The sequence below is a fragment of the Ambystoma mexicanum genome, chromosome 3p (assembly GCF_040938575.1).
Source record: "Ambystoma mexicanum isolate Mex_15411 chromosome 3p, UKY_AmexF1_1, whole genome shotgun sequence".
Classification (NCBI taxonomy): Eukaryota; Metazoa; Chordata; class Amphibia; order Caudata; family Ambystomatidae; genus Ambystoma; species Ambystoma mexicanum.
The window spans coordinates 825,119,134-825,142,132 of record NC_090925.1 but is presented as its reverse complement, the minus strand read 5'-3'; the positions used below and the strand labels follow the sequence as shown (position 1 = coordinate 825,142,132).

Sequence of the window (22,999 nt, the reverse complement as noted above, 5' to 3'; positions counted from 1 at the left end):
ACCAACGGAATGCCAATAAATTACATCAAAGTACTGAAGAAGCTCACCATTTCATCAGACTCAAATGTTGCTCATTGTTAAAAGGCTGGGGACCCCTGGCCTCAAGTATAGTCGCACTGTATGCCCCCTTTCTTCACAGGTTGTGGACCTTTACTGTGCACCATGTTTCTAAGTAGCGTTATGTTGGTTTAGATATTACTGCCAATATTCGCTTTGTGTTCGATTTATAAGGCCTCTGATAAATGCATGCATTTTTGATATATACACCCGACAGTGTGGGCTTTCAATCACCCGTCCACCCCTCCCAAGACCTAGTCTTTTTACTGCCGCCAATGCTACCTTGGTCAAAGTTCAGACATCTTAACGGCTGTCCAGTTGCAGCCCAGACACACAGATGGCCCAGGAAACACCAGCTTGTTCCTTTACTCCCTACATGCATGAAACCATGGCCATTGGGAAGGACGGTGACGGGGAGTGCAATGTGCGTCATTGTTCTTGTTGGTAGGCTACAAAAGAAGTTGTAATTGGAGATTTGTGCAAAATTATATATTTTATTTTCACATGAAACCTGCCCACCTGCGGGGTGCAGGGTAAACGCTGCTATGTTGGGCATCGAATCTCAACATTGTTTCTGGGTGCAATACCTGCCACCTCATGCTATACAATAATAAAGTTGGAATTGCATTTTGTTTTAAACGTCATTTAGTTAGTACAACAGCCCAACAGTATGCTGTAATGCAGGAGAACATGTGTAAACAAAGCTTTCAGAGAAACTCGAGAGCAATTACAGGCATACCCCCACAAACCAATGACAATGTTATTTGAAAACGTTTTATTAGGATAGCGATGCAGGTATTCATGTCATCCATTTACATTTAATCTGATTCTTAATACTAGAGTAGATATTTTCTACCCATAAATGTGCATCGCAACTTCACCTGTAGGAAAGAGAAAGTAAAACCCTTCTCAAACTAATGCTGCAGAGGAAGGAGAGCTAGATGGGTAAGCGCTCGTGAGCTTTGCAGTTAAAAACTGAGACTGTACAGTACTGTATTTGATGCCGAAATGTGCGACGAATAAACTTAATTTGTACTTCATATAGATCCAGGTGCAAACAAATCGCTGCAACCATGAATGTACTGGATTCATAACGGTCAGAATACATGGACGATACAATAATACTCCCCAAAAGTAAAGTGAAACAAGATTAAACATCCGCACTCACCAATGTGGTATGGCTTCTTGGTAATTGCGATTTATTGTTGGACTTCAGCCAAGATCGAATATGCAGTCAATGGCAGCAGTGCAAGACTTACGGGGTTAAATGTAACTAGTGAGCACCAAAGCAGGTTAAAGCTCGATTTCCAGCTCTGGTCAACTATACAACCTCTATTGACCAACTTTCTAAGCAGGGAGGCCTAGTTCCACAAAATCCCCACCAAACGTATGATCTGTCCGTAAACGCAAACATTACCCAATTTGGCCAGCATTAAATGTTAACACCTTGAAAAACCACCACAAACTAAAATAACTTTTTTTTTTAATGTTCAGGCATACAAATACAGGCAAATAAAAATCTTGAAAATACAGTTTACACAAATGGAGAAAGTTGGACGACGCAGCACCAAAAAAGTCAGACATACTAAACAAAAAAGTACAAATGTCACATTCAGTAAGGGCGTTCTCTACGGTCTTGTCTGTGATCTCCCCTTAAACAAAAAAAAAAACAAAAATCAAATTAACATCAGGACTTTATTATGCATTGGTTTAAAAAAAGAAGCCCATATAAAAGCTTACCTGGAATCCATTTTGTTTGGTCCAAATCCACCTCGGTCACCACCGCGATCGCCACCTCTCCCTCGAAATCCACCTCGGTCTCCACCTCTGCCTCTAAAGCCACCTCGGTCAAAACCACCTCTACCACCACCTCGCCGATCATCAAACCCACCACCTGGTGCAAGTTAAAAGAAACTTCGGTGAGAGATTTACAAAACCATTTAACTTCTAATCGGAAACAAAATCTTCATGGGAAGCAGGTTAAGGACTGCTTTGTCATCAACTGCCATGTTGAGCACAGGAAACCCAATTAGAAAAGACTGCTCCTTATTGTGATTTAGCAAATAGCAGCGAGGAGTAAAGGAGTGAACGGAGTTTTACTGCCCAGCCTACTCATTTGTGAGCCGGAACCAGCAACACGTTGAGGGAAAGTACTAGTGAATGAGTGAACTTAAAAAAAATTAAAAGCATTTCACAAGCAAGCGCCATGGCTTTACGCAGTATCGTACCAAACAAATCGCAAAAGAAAGCTAACTAAACGTTCACTTAGATTAAGGCGTGTCATTGCCAAGCTTCCAAGGAACGGGAACTGGACAGATGCTGGCATTTCCACTGAAGCTTTGGAGCAATCGCTTCAGTGGAAAGAATTGGTCACGCAAGGCTAACAGGCGACTTGATACCGATGTTAGGGGCCAAGTGATTACATCCAAACTCGTGGTCTGATCGTGACTAAAGAGCAGCATAAAATTACTAAATGTTGCTTTCAGAAGAGGCAGTAAAGCGCAGCCATATTGCATTGCGTTCCATATTATCTGCAGTGTGTTGTAGTCCTAAAAAAAAAAAACCTGTCATTAAGTTACCCATGTGTGGTCCTCCAGGTCCTCCTGGTCCATCAGGTTTGGAAGTCTTGCACTGGTTGCACTCATTTCGCCAAGAAAAGTTCATATTTTCACATGTTCTGTAAAATAAATAGCTACAGTTGCAATGACCTGCATACCTCTACACTACTTGCCACCCATTCATTTTGTTAACATCTAAAATGACTTACGGGTTGGGACACTTCCAGTCGCCAGCTCTTTGCTGTCCCCCTCCACCACTGGAAAAGCCTCCACCGCCGCCACCACCACCACCTCCTCCTGAACCACCGCCAAATCCACCACGTCCCATTGGTCCTGAATGAAAATAAATAGGTTTACTACTAGGGCAGAAAGGCAAGGACAAACAAACCCACCCAAAGCCTCCCGTGCCATTGTGCAGATTGAAAAGTTAGCACAAGTGAAGGTCTGTCACCACAGATTGCCAAGGGTAAAGGACAAAAAAGAAAACGCTCCAAAGCATATCTCCATGGGGGGAGGGGTGGGTTGGAGGGCTCAATATATGATGCAATGGTGGTCATAACCGACTAAGTCGCCCAGAGATGAGCAAAAGCTCATAGCCAAAGAAAAGAAACTATGGACCCAAGAACTTCACTACATGCTTTCTAAAGGTCCACGGATTGGATAAGAAAAGGCTATATGCACGAATTCAAAATATCCAAGTGAAGAAATTGCATAGCTTTGTTGAAAATCAGGACCAACCCCAAATATTAGAACTTTGAGCAACGCCATGAATGGCATACCTAAAGGCTCTGGATGGTAAAGACACCTTCCTGGATGGCGTTGGCAGTTTCTATGGCATGATTAACAGCATATTTAGAAGCTGAAAGCAATCACCCTTCACTCATTTGTTTTTATTTCCAAGTTCCTAGAAAAGCATCTTGACAAGCAACAGTGAAGTATATTGAAGCAGTCAATCGGAGGTATTCAACTGCAGTTGATAAAAACCTACTTAGATCATGGGATTCATAACCACACAATTGCAAACTGGGGTGCTTAAAACCGAGCCCGAAATCAACGAGGACAACCAGGGTTCTATGAGCATGTGAATCCATGCCAGACCCCATGCTGGAGAAGAGACGTTTGCCAAAGCTGGGAATGCTTTTAGAAAAATGCAGGGCTCGAAAATAAAGATTCGACTGAGGAGCTAAAGCAAGACGTCGGTATTAAGCATCATTCAGTTAAGCAGGAGCCAACTCCAGGGAATAAGGCACGAGTACATAGCATGGCAGGAAACCTTCCACATGAGGCTTGCAAGTCAGCGAAATGTTTTTATATTAACAGGCTAACGTAGCACCTGGTTGCCGGCACCCAGCTCACCAGGCTCTTCTAGGATTCAACCTTGAGCTTAATTGGTTAGGGCATGGTTCACCTACCTTCGTATTAATTGGGAAACCAGTACATGTATGACAGGCTGCATCTAGACAGGGGAGTGGCCCCGATTATACAGGGGGCAAGGAAAAGGTTTATCTAAAAATAGTGTTGTAAAGTTAGACGGCCGTGGGACAGACACAATAGCTGCATTAGGGGCAACTGAGCAAGCTAATCTATTTGGTATTAGCAAACCCCTTCACATTCCACCATTAACAAGGGGAAATGGTTTTGAGAAGGCCCAAGCAGCTATCGCAGCAGACCAATTAATCCCTCTCGTTAAGTGGACCCAAACAAACTGCTTCGAGATGTTCTATGGAAATTTTGCCCAAGAATGGGCATGCACTCCTGCAGCAATGTTAATATCCACATTGCAAGACGATGGTCAAATAAACAATGGCGGCTCGAGTTTGACAGGCTGCCTTATTCATCTGGAAAGAGATTCTAGTCTGCAGATAAGTGAAACTATCTGAGCAAGGAACCAGATCCTGGTTGAATATTGTGATTTGGAAGGAACACAAGTCGCGTCAACATCATATAGAATTCGACCAGAACTCTACTGCAATTAAAATGCTGGTCCACCAAAACCGACAACGAGACTTACAAAGGAAGGGCCAGGTGGGTTCAGCGACAGACACCAATTTTAGGTGTCAGTTATAGACAGTGAGGGAAATAAGAGTAACCCAAACACTTCTGACCAAGTTTGTCAAGTAATCCAAAATGAACTCCGCTCTGCATCTCTTATGAACCGGGATGTCTAGAGAAACGATAATTCAAGCTCACACATTCAAGTTGCGAGGTCAAGCCAACAATCTTCAGATCGATCTGTGAATTGAATCCACTCCAGGCAGTTTCACAATATGCAATCCACAAGCACAGAACGGGGTGGAAGATTGCTTTCTCGGTCACCCAAAACATCTTTCCTTGGCAGGATAACTTGAGTGCAGAACTAGCTCGGGGCTTACAGTGCGTCAGGCCTTCCTTTACAAAACAGTTCAAAAATAAAAACACCGTCACATCGCACGTCAAATTATGGGGCGTGGCCAAGATGGCAGCGGTGCTGAGCATCCCTAGTGAGCTCTGTATACTCGTTTGGCAACCACACAATTCGCGGGAAATCGGGCGCAGGAATCACCAGGCGACGTACCAGCATCCTGGGATGCATCACTTTTGGCGCTAGAAAAGACAAGAGTCGGGGTGAGCTATCCCAGGAAGCCCGAGGTCCTGACACGAACAGCGCTCCCCTCCCCAGTGTATGCTCTGGGGAGGTGGGGACAGTCCCCATGCTTCAGTTCCCCAATGCGTGAACTAGGGCGGACCATCTCAGGAGTGGGCAGTTTGGCTATGGAGGGAGAAGCTAGAATGGGGACAAACCCGCTCCCATTTAAGACGATTTGGCTACAAGGGAGATCCGTGCACAGTACGATTGAGATCCCAGAAAATGACTGAGCACTGCTGCATGTAGGACATAACCGGACCTTCGCCCCCCCCCTTCAGGTTCGTCTAAGTGCAGCGTGGTCCCTTCCATGAAATGGTGAATCCCAAGCTACTCTTTCAACACGATACTTGCAGTTTGAACAAGGGGATGTGGGGGCCAAGGGTGGCCCGGTATTTGGCCATGGCGCTCCCCCTCACCCGCCCCCCCGTCTGGTTAAGTGGGAGCCCGATCATCAGGCAGAACATGGGGAAATGGCAAACAGGAAAAGGACAAGGGGGCACAAGACTTGCTGCAGGGAAAACAGCCAGTCTGACTCGCATCAAGCATGCACATCTCGAGACCAGATATTAACGCCCCTGAGGCACATTGAAAAGTCTGTCAAGGCGCGAGAACAAGTTCGATAAAAACGAGTGAAAAGTTAACACAACTCGGAAACAGAACATCTGAGCTGGACGAGCAAAGCACCCAAATGGCTCCGATGGTACAACTGGGGAAAGAAAGAAATTGAGGCAGTCAAGAGGAATTGGTTGGACTTCAGGCTGGAGTAAATGGAAAACGTGGTGCAGGCGAAGGTCAAGTTAGTCTAACAGCGGGGGTGGAATAAACTGCCCAACGTGCTCTGTTGGGCCTGAGGTAGCAAGTAAAACGCACCCCCCTAATGAAGCACTCACCATGAAAAGGGGGAGGGAGGTAGGGGGTTCGACACATTGTTAAATTGCATGATCCGAGGGAATCCTGAATTCTGCACACCTTAACTTACATCTTCCCAGCGGCAAAGAAAGGAAAGTCAACTGCTTAATTTCTCAAGATTAATTGCTCAGACCTGCGAAGTTGAAGGTTACATGGAAGGACAGGGTCTACATTTGTGGCACAAAGCTGAAGAAATAACATCAATACCCGAGAAGACTTGCAGTGGTAGAGGTCTCCTGTTTTTATCTCGATTCTGTACGAGTGGAACTGGGACAGATGCTGCATGTTTATTGTTTTCAGTTTTGTGAGACTAGATAACCAACAATTTAGTCACAACAGTTAATGTACCCACATACCTCCTACTCCCACAAAGGAGTACTTGGCCAATGTGCCAAGATGTGGGGGCCCGCTGCCGCACTATATATTGGGCATCTACCGGGTTTCTAATGCAAAATGTGATGTTTGCGCATTTAATAGTGGCTGCGCCGCGGGCATTGCTCTTGTATTCAAATAAAATTAGGTGAGTGCTCAGGCCAACGAGCAGAAGAAAAAAAAAAACGGAGACTTTCTCCCAAGAAAAATGATTTGCCGGATTGGTTTCCTAAACCAGATTCTGATCTGTCCATGCCAGTTATGTGCAAAGTCGCCGTCTGCCACATGTTTCTTTCTCCCAACACCGACATCAAGCAATTGGTTTCGTCATTTGGACAGCGCACATTTACCAGTTGTCACGTCAGCTCTTCTAGCAGCAAACCAGATTTAGGAACCAATACAAGGGACCTTCAAGAGGACACATTCGCTGTACGTCCTAATGCACACATCTCTGGTGACGTCTGGTCTACAACTGTACCTTTTTCTACAGGGAAAGGATCCGTGTCAAGGAACAACCACTTCCAAGGACACATTGTAGGGTTCCCCATTAGCCTGGAAGATTACAAGAAATAGTCGCAAACGGTGCAGCTTTATCTCCAAGTCTTTGGGTCCAGGAATTAACAAGGCATCAACACCAGGAACCATATTTCCCACCCCCCCATGACAAATAATTTCTGTAGTTACTACTAATTTTAGAATGGATTCAGAATCCATCGATTTGCTTTACAAGCCATTATTTTGCTTAATACTTGGTACTACTAGCTACGAGACACGAAATAAGGTTTCCAGTCCTCAACATGGCAGAGGTATTCTTAACAGTTGGTAACCTGTGGTGATTTTGTAGTAAAAGTTCAAGAGCCCACACAATCCCATAAGTAAGGAAAAAAGTAAATAAAAAAAAAGGCACAAATTGTATAGTCTTCTTAATGATCCAATGGAACAGACCAAAGACTTCACAGTTCATACCCCCGCGTCCTCGGCTACCTCTTCCATTGCCACCACCTCTGTTGTTGAAGTCGGCCCTCCTGGTTGCAAACGAAACCTTTATTGGATTGCCGGAGAACTCCTTCCCTGTAAGAAAACAAAGCATGTTCGGTAAATTGCGCAAGATGCTAGAAAAAGGACAGCTTTGAGACTACATTGCCACTACGAAAGTAGGCACTACATTACAGGACCTGAGACACAAACCAGAACTCACCATCAAACCAATCAATGGCAGCCTTTGCAGAAGGAGGATCATCAAATGACACTGTAGCTTCGCCTTTAAGTTTCCCCGTCTCCCGATCAGCATAAAGATTAATCATAGGCAGTCCAGTTTTCTTGTTAATCTGTAGGACCAAAATTCCATATTAATGCTAAACCAAAATTGACACCGTGACTATTGGCCACCACAAAATGAAAAGTAAAATGTTTACATAATCATACAAATGCCAGTTGTAATGCAAGTTCAATGTGCATATATGCCCTCCCTAAGAACTTCCTAGTGCACCCCTCAAAAAGGCTTCTGCCAATACTAGCTATCGCCCAATCTGCACCACTCCTTTCCTGGGCAAACTCTTGTAAAAGCTGGCCATCTACCAGTTTACTCTCCACACTGAATTATGTAGGTTATCTCCATGACCATCTGTCTCTAAAGATCTGCTCACCATAAGCCTCCCTTTTATTTGAACATTTATACAGCGCACAAAACAGAGTGAGATTGGTTAGAGGCATTATATAATTCAGCTTATTCATAATGTTTACAGACGCAATGTACAAAGCAGAAGTGAGGGTTACTATCTTATCTTGCATTCTTACCATACAATATCATACACCGTCATACATTTACAGCGTTTACACAAATATATGGGCCCCAATTTGTTGCAAGACACAGGAATTACTTGTTCTGCATGTGGAATCCTATGCCAGGTGACAGTTCGAATCTTGATTAAACAAAGTTGCAAGGCTTTTGCGGAAGGACCAAAAGGATGCGTCAGTCCTCAGCGTGAATGGCAGGGTGTTAGAGTTTAGCCACAATCACTGGGGAAACTAGAACGTGTAGGAGGACTGGGTGGATCTGTCAGATTGAGTTGCGACAATTGGATTGCCAAGGCATTATTCGAGAGGCATTTGTGAGTAAGCAAGAGTACTTTGAATTTGATTACATCTCATACTGAGAGCCAGTGGATGTTATGTCTAGGTGAGATGTGTTTATGTTTGCACAAACTCAAAGTCCACTAATGTTTCTGGCACTGGATCCTACAAAGAGAATTGCAATCTTCGATCCTAGAGAGGATCAATGCTCTTGCCAACATAATGCAGTTGTCAGATTAGAGGAAGGGTCTGCTGGCTCCAATTTGGACATGTATGCTGCAGAAGGGACAATGGCATTGACCTGTAAGTGTTGAGTTAAAAACCCAATGTTTTCATCTCCTTGGCAACGTTAATATTGCCATCAATGTTAAATGTTGAAGCATTTATAAAGTGGTTGTAGATTTAGTTTAGATTTGCTCCCTTTGATGAGCAATTCAGTTATCATCGAGACATAACTCATTTTGTCCCATCCAGAAGTGGATGCGACCCTGCCCTTTCCTGGAGATACTGTACATCCTTGTTTAGTCCACAATTCCTGATCTCTGCAGCTCCCTGCAATTCCACAATCTGTTTCTGGCAATGCGTTGTACCTTTGACAGTCAATCACGCCATCCTGATCAAATGACTTGAGAACCTGGGCATCATGGGTGAGGCCCTGGAGTGGACGACCATCCCAGGCCGAATTTGGGTCCTTTCTCTCCACCACCTCTCCACATGTGGCGTTAGGGTCCCATTCCCTCAACCTGGCTCTTCAATGTCTACTTGGCCCACCCGATCACTACCATCCGCACCAACTTGTGCGTTTGCGGATGACAGGATAATGCAGACGACACGCATTATGGGGGCTCCCCTCGCATCCTAGGCTTGCTCATTCCCAACTGTTTCTGCGATGCAGGATTGGCGCACCTCCAAAGATCTCTGCTTTAATGCCAGTAAGACCGATCCTTCTCATTGGGAGCCTGCTCCTGCTTTCAACCTCACTCTGGTTGCCCTTTTTTTTCCTTTGCCTTCCAGATCTTTGACCCCCCCTTTCTCCTCACATCACAGACCTTGCAAAGAAGGCCCACTACCAGCCGCACCTCCTCAGGAGGTATGCTTCCTTTTCTCACTTTCCAAATGCCTTCATCTACTCTCTGCCCCCCTGCAACTAATCCCCTCAAGCCCAGGCACCGTATACCAAGACCCAAAAATCTCTCCACTGGCTCCTGGTGGCTTCAAGGATCAGGTTTTAAGACCTTCTGCCAAGACTTTATGGGGTTGGGGCTTCTCTTCCAAAATACCTTCCATTTAACTCTTCAGTCAGCAAGGGTCAGAGTGTGGTGGGGAGGAGCTTTGGGGGGAGGGGAGGGTCAATAGATCTTTCCTCTACAGGTGCCTTCCTCTGCAATGGCTTCCCTGCCCTTCTCAAACTTGAGCCAGACCACCTGAAGTTCCAGAAGTGCATCTCAAGACCCTTTTCTCCTTTCTCTTTCACTGACATACCAGTCTCCTGCACTGACTGTTTGCTTGGCTACCAACTGGGTGCCAGGTTCCTCCTTGCCTCTGGGCCTACTGCGCACTAAAGGGCTATGACTCTTACCCAGAGGCCCCCTGCCTCCTTGCTCCTACCCAGTGCTGCAATGCCCCGATGTGCACCCCCTACTTTACACCAATGCACTTGCGCGATCAGAATGACCCAAGATTGTCTCGTCATACCTCTTGTCGTGCCTAGAATTATTACAGGCACATACATGCACCACTGCTCGCCAGATCCAGAATAGAAATGATTATGGTAATGTCAAACCGAAGACTACAATGAGAAGTAGCCATGCCAAGATTATAACCTGGTGCATTTTCGTAACTATGGGCTGTCAACTATGTGCGGCTCAAACCATAATGACTAGTCATTGAGATTTTAAAAATTCGATAGCCAGCACAGCAAGTTGTAAACCACAATTGATAAGGACATGGCACCCCCCAGCTACTACCACCAAAAAAAAGTTATATTTGTGCCCATTGCTGAAACATGTGCACTTGCTGACTGATGCACTTGCGTTCTCAAGTCATTGGGCCCAATAAATTCAGCCTTTTGTTCTCCCAGTTCCCCTCCCTTGCCTTGTTGGTCTGAAACACTTGTGTACGAGCGCGATAGAAATAAAATGTCAATGTGGAATGAGGCAAGAGGGGGGGCTTTATTGGGACAGAGAGTGACAGTTAAATGTTTTAAATTCAATTCCCGAATACAATCGTGGGCTGAAAGCTTTAGGCTCAGGGCCTTATTTTGCAAGAGTTGTTTTCCAAGGTTTGACAGGTTATTGCAATAACCGAGCTTACTGCCAATAACGACTCAGATTAATTTCCTACTTAAGAGGCTACTGCACTGGTGTGACGGGACATGTTGAGGTTGTCATCAAAGTAAACTCCCTCCCCCTTGGTGACTAAATGGAAGCATGGTAAGGGTCCAGAGCTCTTGAAGCTGAGCCTACGATGAGCTCAGATATCAAGGCATAGGTTGTAAGCGGCCATCCAAGCTCTGGTCGATTGTCCAGCGCCCAGGGCTCCGTGGGTCTGAAACCAAGAAGCTGGTGTTGCTCTGTACATTTTCATATATGCAAGATACAGTGGGCCGGTAAGGCCCAAGTGAGTTTCTTGAAGAGGGCTGAGACGAGGCAGTTTTGGTTTAAGTGGGGACGTTGGGCTCATAACATTGCAAAAACTAGCTGCCTCAAAACTATGGCCCAATACAGTAGCTGAACATTCTAAACACCTGCCAATCCATATCCTGACTCCCACCATAGATACGTATGCCCCTGGGACGCGATGCGTAATGCAATACCAATCTCCAACGCCACACAGTCCTCAGCCTCCAACATCCACAAGTAGTGGTACCATTACGAACTGAAAAATCACAACCATGGTAGTGGAAGGGCCCCCTGGCCCATGCCACACAGCATCACTGTTCCAGTGCATCCTGCTAAACACCAGATCCATGGTTGCCCATGTGAGCGGCATCCTAAACAACCATGCCTTAACAGAAACTTACATCACTCCTGCAGTCAGCCTGACCAATCTATCACTGTTCAGGCAGGCTATGCTCTACTCCGCCTCTTTTGGGCATCCTGAAGCAGCAGTGAGCTGCCCTCATTTACAAGGACCGCACTGAATTCCACCCTTGCTCCCCAATTGCAAATCCATTTCGGCCAAACTGGCGTGCAAACTTGCTTGCAATCAACCTCCACCTCACTTTGACCCCCCCCCTCCCCAAGGCTCCACCAAGGAGGACCGTGTCCTAGTGCCCTATATATGTCATGGTATAAATGATCTCAAAGCGCTTTTGAGTTGAACGCCCGACCGTAGTGCAGGTCAGTCGAGTAGAAGTGCGTCGGTGCACTCAACGTGTGCAGCCAGTGCGATTTGGTTAATGATGGCTGCATCCGAACACTAGGTGCGGTGGTAGTGAGAGATCAGTTGAATGTGTGCAATCAGGTGGCTGATCTCCAAGACTGCATTCTGGTGGCATTCGGCCTGTAGCTTAGGGGATGCATGTTGCTGTTCTAAGACTGGAGTGGCTGGCAAGGCTCGACTAAGCAGCCCTTTAGAGATCAGACACATGGGTGGGTGATGTTGTGCGTTTTGCTATTGTTGAGTGAGGCCAGCTATACCAGGTTCCTTTCGGGCAGAGGTGTTGAGGTACGGTCAGGTGTTTGGACGGCTGTGTGAAACTACACCAGATAAGCTGAACCATAGCCATACTCTATCGTGCAAGGATGCTTGGCTGTGCCTGCAGCTTGTGTGCACACCAGTGGTGTGAGATATACGTAACGTAGGCTGCGAGATTGCTTGGCTGGGGCAATATTTGTCCAGGTCTAGAATTGAGAATCCTGTACCAATGGGCCTAGGTTTTACACTGTACCTGGTATCTGCATATGTTCATGGGGAAAATCGGTTGAAATTGATCAAGGGGGTATAGCTGCAATCTATGGTTTGTCGGTGATCAGTGGAGTGAGCATAGCAGTAGGGATTTGTATTGTATTCATTTTTATTTATAACGCTTTAAACCAAAGCGCTTAACACAGAAACAAGCAAAATACAATAAGCAATTCATGACAATTGAATCTGAACCAGAGAACAGTACAAGAACAATTTACAATTGATAGGTGCTGAAGTAGAGGAGCTAAGTGAGGGAGGGGGTGGGAGGAGTGGGAAGAGGTAGTCAGTGAGAGGAAAAAAAGAAGCTGGGGTGGTGAGTGGAAGAGATAAGATTTTAGAGAAGTGCGGAATGAGGGGTAGGCGGTTCCAATGGAAGGGAGCGAGAAGTTGGAAGCAGCAGAAGCAGGTAGGGGCAGGGGGGGGGAGGAGAGAAGATTTGCAGAAAGGAGTGAACAAGGAGTGAACATAGCACTACCATGGCAGCGGTGTTAAAGGTCAGGCTGGACCTTCATTTTACCCATTCATCGTAAAGGCTGGTTGTTTGGTACCTTGGGAAAGTTTGCATCTTAGGTGTGTAATCGGGCATGGTAGGGAGTGAATGGGTATGATCAACTTTATGGCTGCTAGGCCCATCTAGTATCATTAGGAAGCAAAGCATCGGCAGATGTATATCCTACAGCATGGGGGACACGAAGGATGCCAACCGTGACACCTAAAATCCACCTCAATGTCTTATTGGTCGCTTTCATAGGAACACGTGTTGGCCAGCTGCAATTAATTACTTTCCGTTTAACGGCAATGAACTAGATTTGGTGAGTGTCCTAATCATGTTTTACGGAAAAAGGCAGGTTTTAGAGCTTTACGGAAGGCCATGTAGTTGTGTGTCGAATGTGAGGGGGGAAGAGAGTTCCACGGAGTTTGAGCCAATGTTGAGTAGGCAGACCCAAGCGAGACTGGGATCACTAGCAATCCAACTCATAACCATGGGTGACGTGTATCTCAGCTTTAACTGCCCATCTGACATCAAGGCCACCTCAGAGTCCAAATGAACAGCCGCCTTAGGGTGCATTCAATGTGTTACGGATCCCACACTCCTGCCGTCACAGCATAGGAATGGCTCCTGGATCATAAGTGCAACATGGTGGTTATATGCCATCTACCATGGTCAGATCACCACACTTTCATGATGCCCCATCTACTAAGGTGTCCTACTGCACCCCCCACCCCTGGGGAACCGCTATGCTAGTGGACTACTACAACATGCTAGGCAATGCAGCCAACACCCTGAAGATCACAATGCCAAAAAAGCCCAGACACCACAGATTCACCATAGACCTTAGATCCATGGCATAAAGGCCCCCGCACAGCAAAACAAAGCCTCCCCCCCACCATCATCTGCAACACACTGTTCCTAAAAAACCTCTCTAGACCCCCACTTAGCCTCCTCCAAATCTTTGCGTGTGAGCAGTTTCCCCAAGCTGAGATTTTGGGATAGATCCCGGGGAAAGGCACCTGCTGAGGAACAGCCTCCAAGCCTATCTCTGCGTTAAGCCAGAGTTCCTTCCGCAAACTCATAAGACCTTACTCTTTCCCCTGCCAGCATCCCCTTTTGCTACAGCTTCACTCCTACATCACCCCCCCTAACTCTGTTCAGCTTTGCCAACTGCTGATCACATATTTGATGCCAGAAACACTGCTCGTCGACTCCCGCTCAGTTAAATTCAATGGCATTTCCATCGCACACGGTTGTACCTCAACCTGCACAAAGGTATGCCTGCAGACAATGCCTCACCACACCCAAATTCAACCATGGACAGGGGGGGCGGGGGGGGTTAGCCTCCCAGTTCGAGCGGTCATCCTTCGAAATAATCTTTTACCCCTGCAGGATAAATCGGGCTACCACCGCTTCAGGAAAAAACAAAACCAACGAGTCTCTGCATTAATTCTGTAACTGGCACCTAGATGCCCATGTGCTTCATAAATGCTGGAGGAATCACAAGGAGCAAATGTAACGTTCCAAAACGATGCTTAAAATACATGCAGGAGAGTTTAAAGAGGGAGGGTAAAATGCAAGGAGGCTGGGAGAAGCGATCACAAATAATTTAGGGAGTGTGCATCTAAGACTTGAAATCGTTAGAGATTCAGGAAAGGAAACATGCGGGTGGTCACCGTGTAACCCAAATAGAGAGAAAAACAGTATTCGAGAGAAAAGCAAAGGGGACCAAGAACTTATCCTTGAGGGGCACCACAGCGAAGAGAAAAAGTAAAGTTTTGTCAGACCAAGAAATCAAAGGCAGCAGACAGGCCAAGTATGAGACTAGAGGAAAGTTTAGAAAGTCGACTATAAGACATAAGTAAAGGTGTTTCAGAGGGAAGAAGATGGAAACAATGAATTAGACAAGGCTGAACACCGAGTAAACCACTTCAGGCTATTTTGTTCATAATGTACTCATAATCAAGTGTTTCAGGGCACGACGAGGAAAGGGAGGGGTAGAAGGGTTGACAAACGATCTTACTACGCCCAGAGTCATGGAGAAAGTGAAAGTGCAGAGGAGAGGGAATGTGCAAGGGGGAGAGTGGAACGTGACAATCATGTGGTCAAATTGTAGAGCCAATTAAGCGATTAAGACAGGAGTGATACGATCACCTGGGCTTGAGGCAAAGGACAAGTCTTGCAGTCCTGTTGTGGATGAGTTGCAAAGGGTTCAGAGTAGTTGGCAGGCAGTTTAAGAAAGAGGCTGTTGCAGTAGTCCAGCCTAAAGAGAACCAGCGCTCTAGAGACAGTGAGCTTCTGGGGGAAAGAGGAAAGGAAGACTACCCCCTGGGCAGGTGCAGTTGTTGGACTTAGATGTGTGGAGAAAAGCAAAGGAGTCTAAAAGGACCGTGAGGTTCTTAGCCTCACAAGTGCAGGGCCGGTCATACTGGCATTAAGGGAAAGGTTGTTGGCAGCACACCACTCCTGGATTGCAGACAGATGAGAACGGGTGGCATATGGGAGCCTTAAAACGAGCTGTCATCTGCATAGCACTGAAAGTTGCAGCTGAAAGCAATGTGGTGGGTGAGGGGTTGAGAGGTATTGGTCGAGAAGCCAGGGAGAGAGGAACACAAGTGGAGAGAGCTAGAGGAAACGAAGGACCCAAACTGGTCATGGGAGGGTCAGTTGGAGAGGCAGTCAGCCAGGCCTGGATCAGTGATACCCAGGTTATCACAGTGGCGGTTGACCAGGGTTGGCAGGTTGACTGTCAAAGGCAGAAGAGAAATCGAGTAGGAGTACAGAGGGGAGATTGGAATCAAGGTTGTAGAGCAAGCCCCATGTTCAAAAGAGCAGTTTGTGCTTCCAGGCTGCTCTGAAGCGACTGATTGCTAAGAAAACAACAAGTTTGCACAGGAAAGCAGTGACAGATCGGGCGATAGCTGGGCGCGGGGGTCGTTTAGGGATTTTGGCTTGAGGATTTAAGAGGGTGCACAAGAGTATCAGAGGGGAGATGAAGGCTCCAGCTGGAAAGGAGTGATGTGCAGAGGTCGGCCATAGCACTCGATTTTAGGCACACTAAAAATGGGAACAACTCCAAAAAGAGGCAACGCACTGCATACAAAGTTTGCTTATGCAAAAACTGTTCCCAGTGACATGACTGCCACAAGGCAGTGGTATTGGAGACAAACTTTGGGGGAGACAAGGCGAACTAACAGCTCAAGGGCATGGAACCTACTGTGGAAACTTACCGGGCAATATGTCACTCCCACCCCCCAGTGAGCAGCCTTCTCCCGGCAATTGGTTTCCAGGCATGGTTATAGAGGTGTCAAGCAGGCGACAAACCGGCCCAACAATGCAGTATGTAAAGTGGGTATCCTACCCAAAGGATGCAATTAATGTACCATATTGGAATCAATGGGTATGCAAAAATTATACAAGGCAGCATTTAAAAGGCTAAAAAAATACCTTAATTATTCCGATTTGCTTGAAGTAGTCGGCAACGGATTCAATGGTAACATTTTCTCCAAGACCTTGCACAAAGATGGTGTTGTTGTCAGAGTTGTCTTGCTCACCACCTGCAATTAAATGCCACAGGTTAAGGAACACAAATTCTACAGTACACAAAGAAAAAGCAGTTCTAAATGGACCAGTTACCAACAGGGCACCACAGTGCGCCAGATTACAGCACAATATGTGCCAGTGGCCCTCGAATATGCAATCATGGATCAAATGCAAAATCCAGACGTCACAACTTTTTCGAAGAAGCTGTTATGCACAGCAGTTTGACACCCAGCATCACGAGAGATCAACTTGTGGTAAAGTGATTCAAATGCAGACAATTGAGAAATCCTGTATTAGGCATCAAAGCCAAGGATTAGAGTAATACGGACACCCAAACGCTTGGCATGTGACCAATGCCAATTAATCTAACCCTCATTTGGGAGCAAGGACACTAGAACATTTGCGCCCAAGTTAGTTTGACCACCACAGTTTACCCCTTTTCCGTTGATGTTTGTCACAGCACATAGTCCAGGTTTCGCAAGCGCATCCTGCTACCAAAAGTATAGCCGTTCACCCAAGTGTGCATTTCTTTGCTTTATTGTAAGATGCAAGCGCATGAACTCATTTCGAGACTGTATGGGAAACTCGTAGATTTTCCTAGAGACCATCCCTAAAGGCCATTTGTTGTAATGCTGGCAACCTGCCTAGTGATACCAGCATACTTAGTATGCCCAACATGAACTTACCACCAAGATCATGTCTGGGACCACTCTGTTCTCGGGGACCTCCTCCACCTCCTTAGGCAAACAGAAAAATAGAAAGTACTGTATAACACGAATATGGCAAACCCCGTTCAAATCCATGCACTCCCAGCTTTACCCCAACAATGAAAGGTACACAGCAGGCCAGTGTTGGTATATGATAGTGTGTGTTTCGGCAGAATCGGGCCCCTTCGCCCAGAGTTCGTGTATTCAGTATCAAAGTACACCGCTGGTAAAACCCTGCCTAAGATTTGAATCTTGCGACCTTAAACCCATGCAAGTATTCAGGAAGTTGCTTCACGTTTAGTAGTTTTTAAAGAGTAGCACTCGCAACCCCTTTCTACAAGGACCTCATTGTTTAAGGATCTGCATTGGCAATCGCACCTTGGTTTAAAACCATTTCATAACAGACCTGCCTGCCCCCTATAGATTTTTAGTTTCATAAACCATCATCGCCGCTTTCAAAAAGCACGTTTCAAAGCCCCACACCTAGTATGGACAGACCTCAGTTTATCTGCCCAGACCTGTCCATTGGGTCCTTCTGCGGACGAACATTCGCAGTAACCGGTAATTGTGCGTCAATGAACTTTACAACCCATTCGGCTAATGTATTGTTTTATAACAAACATTTCCATATATCCAACACTGGTCTCCACACATTGCAATGTTGCCAATCCCTTTTCAGTAACCCATGGGAAGCCTTTTAGTTCTCCAAACGAGAATTGTATTTAATACCTTTGACCTGTGTTTATCAAGGAATGTGTGTCGTTCTGAACTTTCACGCCTTCTGAACCAGTAACAAGCACGTTTGACCTTGGTCAAGGTTTTCTATAACACACTGAATGAAGCTGCAGGTTTATCCCAATACCAGCAAGCAGGTTACCATGTTTTTCCTGACACCAAAAACACCAAGTCAGAAGACACGTAGCAGTAAATGGTGTGTAGCGAAATCCTAAAATGACACTGCTATAAGGCTCGCTTGCAAGGCGAAATCCTAAAATGACACTGCTATAAGGCTCGCTTGCAAGGCGGACGCTTGGTGCTCCCATAGGTTATATCTGATAAATGGTGGCTTTTCCTTAAACGTTGCTAAAGATACATGTACTGAATAAACAGTTGGGTTTGAGTAACTGACTTACCACCAAATTTATTGAAGCCACCTCGTTCACCACCGCTGAGGAGACAAGTTAGAAGACATTGAAGTGTTTTCCACGTTTAGGCTTTTGACCGTTAGCACCAGACCCTTATGATACTGGCAACACACTCCGCCTGTAGACCTATGCGCTCGTCCACTTTGTTGTGCCGAGCACACGCACAGATCAAGGTTTTCCTAAGACACATGGAAGCAAGTCTTGCACAGGTATATTATCTTAACGGATGAACGATTCACCATAATAGGTTTTAGAATACCATTTATCCACATCTACTGTGTGAAAAAAAAGTTCCACATTCCACAAATTATTCGTCAATTTGACCAAACCGTAATTGCTTACTTTCACACAAACCGCCATTTTTGTTTTTCTAATCCCCACATTAATGGTGGGGGCTTCCCTAGCCAAGTATAAAGTTGATACAAGTTCATTCACTTGCACCCGTGACGGCAACTACCTCCCATCCGCAGTATTTTTTGTTTACCTTGTACTTAATACTTACCTCATTACGCGCTTTCATGAAGCAAATCTACCCATTTACCCACCAAACGAACCCCCGAGGACGTCTAACCGCTGTTTGGTCTCCTAGCAATGCCAGTGTTGACATCCGAAGTTTCCATGGCAACACGGATGTCATAAAAACACTAGCGTTACCGTCCCACCAAACTGAAGCAGACCCCATACATACACAATGAAATCCCCAAATCTGTAAGACATTTTAAGACGAACAATCAAGACTGCACCCCATATAAATCAACCAGTTTCATGTTGATACCTAAGGTAAGGTGCGGGGTGTCACTGGACACCAGCTTTATTTAAAATATGAGTTGAGCCTACATTCCGGCACCTTTTGCGAGCTGCCTCAAATTACGCGACGGTACTGCCGTCACTGTTACCCAAACAAGCAACCGTCAGATTATGCATATCATTTTCGCATATGTATCGAGCATGAGCCAGCCAAATATAAAACTGGGCGCCAGATATATTAAACAATCTACATTACAATGCACGTGCTCAATTGTCAAGGCACAGTAGCACATTTACAGTCCCCAATCGATGAACACGCATGAAATTCAGTTTTCGCACAGACACCTACCCCCCCATGCCTCCTCGACCTCCGCCGCCACTAGGGGCTCCCCGGGGACCGCCTCTTCCACCTCTGTCGAATCCACCGCCTCGGCCTCCAAATCCACCGCCAACGCCTCGACCACCTCTTCCTCGACCATCTTGGCCACCATAACCACCTTGGTCTTGGCCACCATACCCACCGCTGCCACTGCTGCTTCCACTACCGCCGCCACCGCCCATTGGAGAACTGTCCTGGCCATAGCTGCCACCTAAGGAAATACATACCGCGTCACTCACCGCAGACCTACAATAAGCAAGTGCCCCCAACCCCACACACCCGAAACAAAAACTCACCCCCACCACTGCCATACTGTCCTTGTTGTCCATAACTTTGTTGGGCATTATAGTTTTGCTGTTGGCCATAACCACTCTGCTGCGCCCCACCTCCACTGCTGCCTCCACCACCGTAGCCGGACTGCTGTCCATATCCTCCACTCTGCTGTTGGCCATAGGATTGCTGACCGCCAGCATAGCTTGAAAATGAGACATTGGATAGTAAGAATCTCGTCACAGGTAGCATGCTGTGCAACTAAACAAAAATAGGAGCCCACGCAATTTCTAGTCAATACAGTAGAGCTTCTCTACATTTACCTGCGATCAAAGGCTAGAAGGTGGGTTCTCAGTGGATGCAATTGGCTTTAATAAAGCTTTTCTTATACGGACAGGCTAGACATGTGCCATGAAAATATTCCCGTAGATGCGCACCCCCCCCCACCTCATACGACCTGAACATATGCACCACCCAAGTTACTGCTGCTCTGAAACCTTTACCTACAGGGGGTTTAGCAAGTATACAAGTCATTACCTTCCTGGTGTAGAACTGGCAGGTTGTTGCTGCTGCTGCCCATAGCTAGAATAGGATTGTTGTTGTTGGGGCGGTGGCTGCTGGGGTGGTGGTTGGTTATACGACGACGACTGAGGCGTTTGAGTATTTCCATAATTACTGTAGCCTTGAGGGGCAGCCGACTGTGCACCATACCCAGCTGGGAAGGGAGGAACAGAAATACCAGTAAGATCATATGAAGGCCATCAAGCGGACAGTACGTCATTAGGCCCCCACCATCACGGACAAGTTACCGTATTTATTTTACTAGCATGCGGTAAAATAATGATTTACTACTCGGCCTGCATGAAAGACCATAAAATGTCATGTGCAATCTACTGGTGAAAAGTACATTAAAACTTACAGCTCTGCTGCGTCTGTTGCGGCGGCTGTGCTTGCGCTTGGCCGTAAGACGAACCGTAGCCACTCTGTCCATAGGAAGATGACTGCGTTTCAGCGGATTGCCCATACCCGCCGTAACTCTGCTGCTGGCCATATGATTGGCTGGCGGCTTGTTGAGAATACCCTTGTCCTCCTGGCTGAGATGGATATGCTCCATAGCTACAACACAAATTGGAAAAAATTAGCACACTTAAAAGAAATAAGCAAATTAAAGTCGGAAGAAAAAAAGTGGATTTACCCTTGGGCAGCTTGCTGGGAATATTCTGCAAAAAAAGGAAATAGATCATTTTTTAACAGGCGCTTTTAAAGTTGTAATGTGCACATGCGTTTTGGGGAACACGGACCAAAGGGGTACAACAAGTTTAAATGTGCATAAATTAAGCAGCCTTTGCATTGATGCAATAAAAACACGAAGCCTATCGTGCGAAATGCACCCAGAGGTGGAAGCGTGCGATAGTGGCTTACTTAGGCCACTTACTCCAAAGATGGCTGCCAAAATGAGGCCTTAACTGCGCAGCGCCAAAATTACTACGACGATGACCACATCAGGTGCTGTCCCCCAATATTGCCCCAAATGTGGACCCGTCGTCGTTCCGATATTCACGCTCTTCCATTACACTTACAACCGCTGTCACGGAGCAGCTCCATAACGATACATAAAATAAAAGGAATATTGACACCATTATAAATAATGTCGGCTGCATTGGGCGTTCCCTAAACAAATCGGAAAAGCTCAAGTTTCAGACGGAATAGATGTGTTGCGTTATTCACGCAGAGTAGCGTGGCATCGATATGCACGTTACCGAGAACCTTCCTTTGTCGCCTAAGCAAGACAGATTTTTCGAATATCTACAAACGCACAACGGAATACGGTCGATTACAACCGTCCCCACACATGCAATTCTATTTCACTACCACGAACACCGCAGAAAAGTTAAATAGGACATATTGATGACCTAAACCCATAAAAAGACGAACGGTGGCCATTTTGACTGCCGCACATATAACACAAAATGGCGCCCGCTCAATGTACTCTTCTAAAACAATACGGTTCTCATCATCTCAGCCCAGCTTGGTGAACTTACCGTTGGACGCCATGGCGCCTGCAGATGTAATTGAGCTCGGTTTGTGAGCGGGACGGAAGGTTACTGTACTCTATCTCTTAATGCATGTGACGATAACAGCTCTTCAACGTCTGTTCTCTGCGCTCCCCGGAACCAAACTGAAAGCAGGAACTGATGAACAGTGAAGTATACTTCAGCGTCAGAAGATGGAACGTACCACTTCGCCGGCAAGGGGTGTGAACCATGAAGGTGCACGCAGGTTCGATCCCGCCCACTTAATCCGCAAAGGACCAATCGGGCAAGTTAGTTCAAGTTAACTTTATGCATTGTTTGTACAATTGAGGGCTGAGATAAAAATGGTTAACAAAGTGAAATTGTGACCGAGCCACGTCCCCCCCTTTTCTTTATAGTGTTGGAACGGCGCACGCTTTGTTTTTACGTAATTCAGAAACAGTTGGGCCACCCCAGAGCGGCAGGGTTGGGGGGGGTGTCTTGAATCCTATTGGTCGTTGCGTGGTTATTTCAGGGTTCGGCCAAGTTCACCAATAGACTGTTGTCTTTTATAGAGTCTGAATGAGGCATTTTATGCTTTGGGTCCAATCACGTCAACATTTGGGGATACCCAGGCTTGAGAACTCGGAGGTGAATTGGCCCAGCCGGAGTGTTGCGTTTTGATGGTTGCTGGGGCCTTTCCTGATTATTGCGTGGGACGGTTTATGCTTTGTGTTCGCTCAAACATTAGAAAAACAGTAGCGTGAAATCTCAGTGGGAAGAGGGAACGTTGGATTCGCCCGCGACAACCTCTCGACTCACATGCCTTAGGCGGATGACACCCCTTGGTATTAATTAATTCACCCGCCAAGCCTCAGACCCGAACAAAACAAAATTCTTCTTTTTCACCCGCTCTCTGGAAATACAATGTTGAGAGGCTTACTTCCTGTGAGTGAATCCTAGGAAACTGTCACCGTGTCGCGTTAACTTGTACCATAGCTCTCAACTCTCACGCTTTTGGCGGGTGTCACCCGCCTTGTAAACAGCTGACTCACCCGCCAAGCCTCCAGCACGCCCATTCATTTCAATGGGCGTCTCACCCGCCAAAACTAAAATCGGGTGTTTTCACCCGCCTTCGCGACCCAAATGGTTGAGAGCTATGCTTGTACCGCGTTGGTATCCATGTTACTTTGATTGCT

The 22,999-nt window shown here is 46.2% G+C and overlaps 1 protein-coding gene across 10 annotated transcripts; it reads right to left on the bottom strand.

Moving 5' to 3' along the window:
- Window positions 1-1,523: 1,523 nt before the first annotated feature.
- Window positions 1,524-22,026, bottom strand: FUS (FUS RNA binding protein). Of its 10 annotated transcripts, none has more exons than XM_069651886.1 (15): window positions 21,831-22,026; window positions 20,984-21,008; window positions 20,708-20,904; window positions 20,326-20,503; window positions 19,815-19,993; window positions 19,489-19,729; window positions 18,381-18,415; window positions 17,227-17,277; window positions 16,445-16,554; window positions 7,721-7,850; window positions 7,507-7,593; window positions 2,825-2,948; window positions 2,637-2,734; window positions 1,798-1,951; window positions 1,524-1,709 (listed from the first exon to the last, which is right to left on the bottom strand). In XM_069651886.1, exons 1-15 carry the CDS (start codon window positions 21,841-21,843, stop codon window positions 1,670-1,672), a joined length of 1,662 nt encoding a protein of 553 aa, XP_069507987.1. In that variant the 5' UTR covers window positions 21,844-22,026; the 3' UTR covers window positions 1,524-1,669. The 10 variants fall into 10 exon arrangements, with proteins under 10 accessions (XP_069507987.1, XP_069507986.1, XP_069507988.1 ...); XM_069651885.1 differs by having other exon boundaries at window positions 7,489-7,593; window positions 21,831-21,984; XM_069651887.1 differs by lacking the exon at window positions 17,227-17,277 and having other exon boundaries at window positions 7,489-7,593; window positions 21,831-21,984.
- Window positions 22,027-22,999: the final 973 nt, after the last annotated feature.

Bases quoted from the DNA above. Each gene is read 5' to 3' on its own strand.
- FUS (XM_069651885.1), bottom strand. The intron at 18,416-19,488 runs GTAGGTGTCTGT...TTGTCTCCTCAG, and splicing joins GGTCGAGGAGGCATGGGGGG to CGGTGGTGAACGAGGTGGCT. The intron at 1,952-2,636 runs GTAACTTAATGA...AACTTGCACCAG, and splicing joins ACCTGGAGGACCACACATGG to GTGGTGGGTTTGATGATCGG.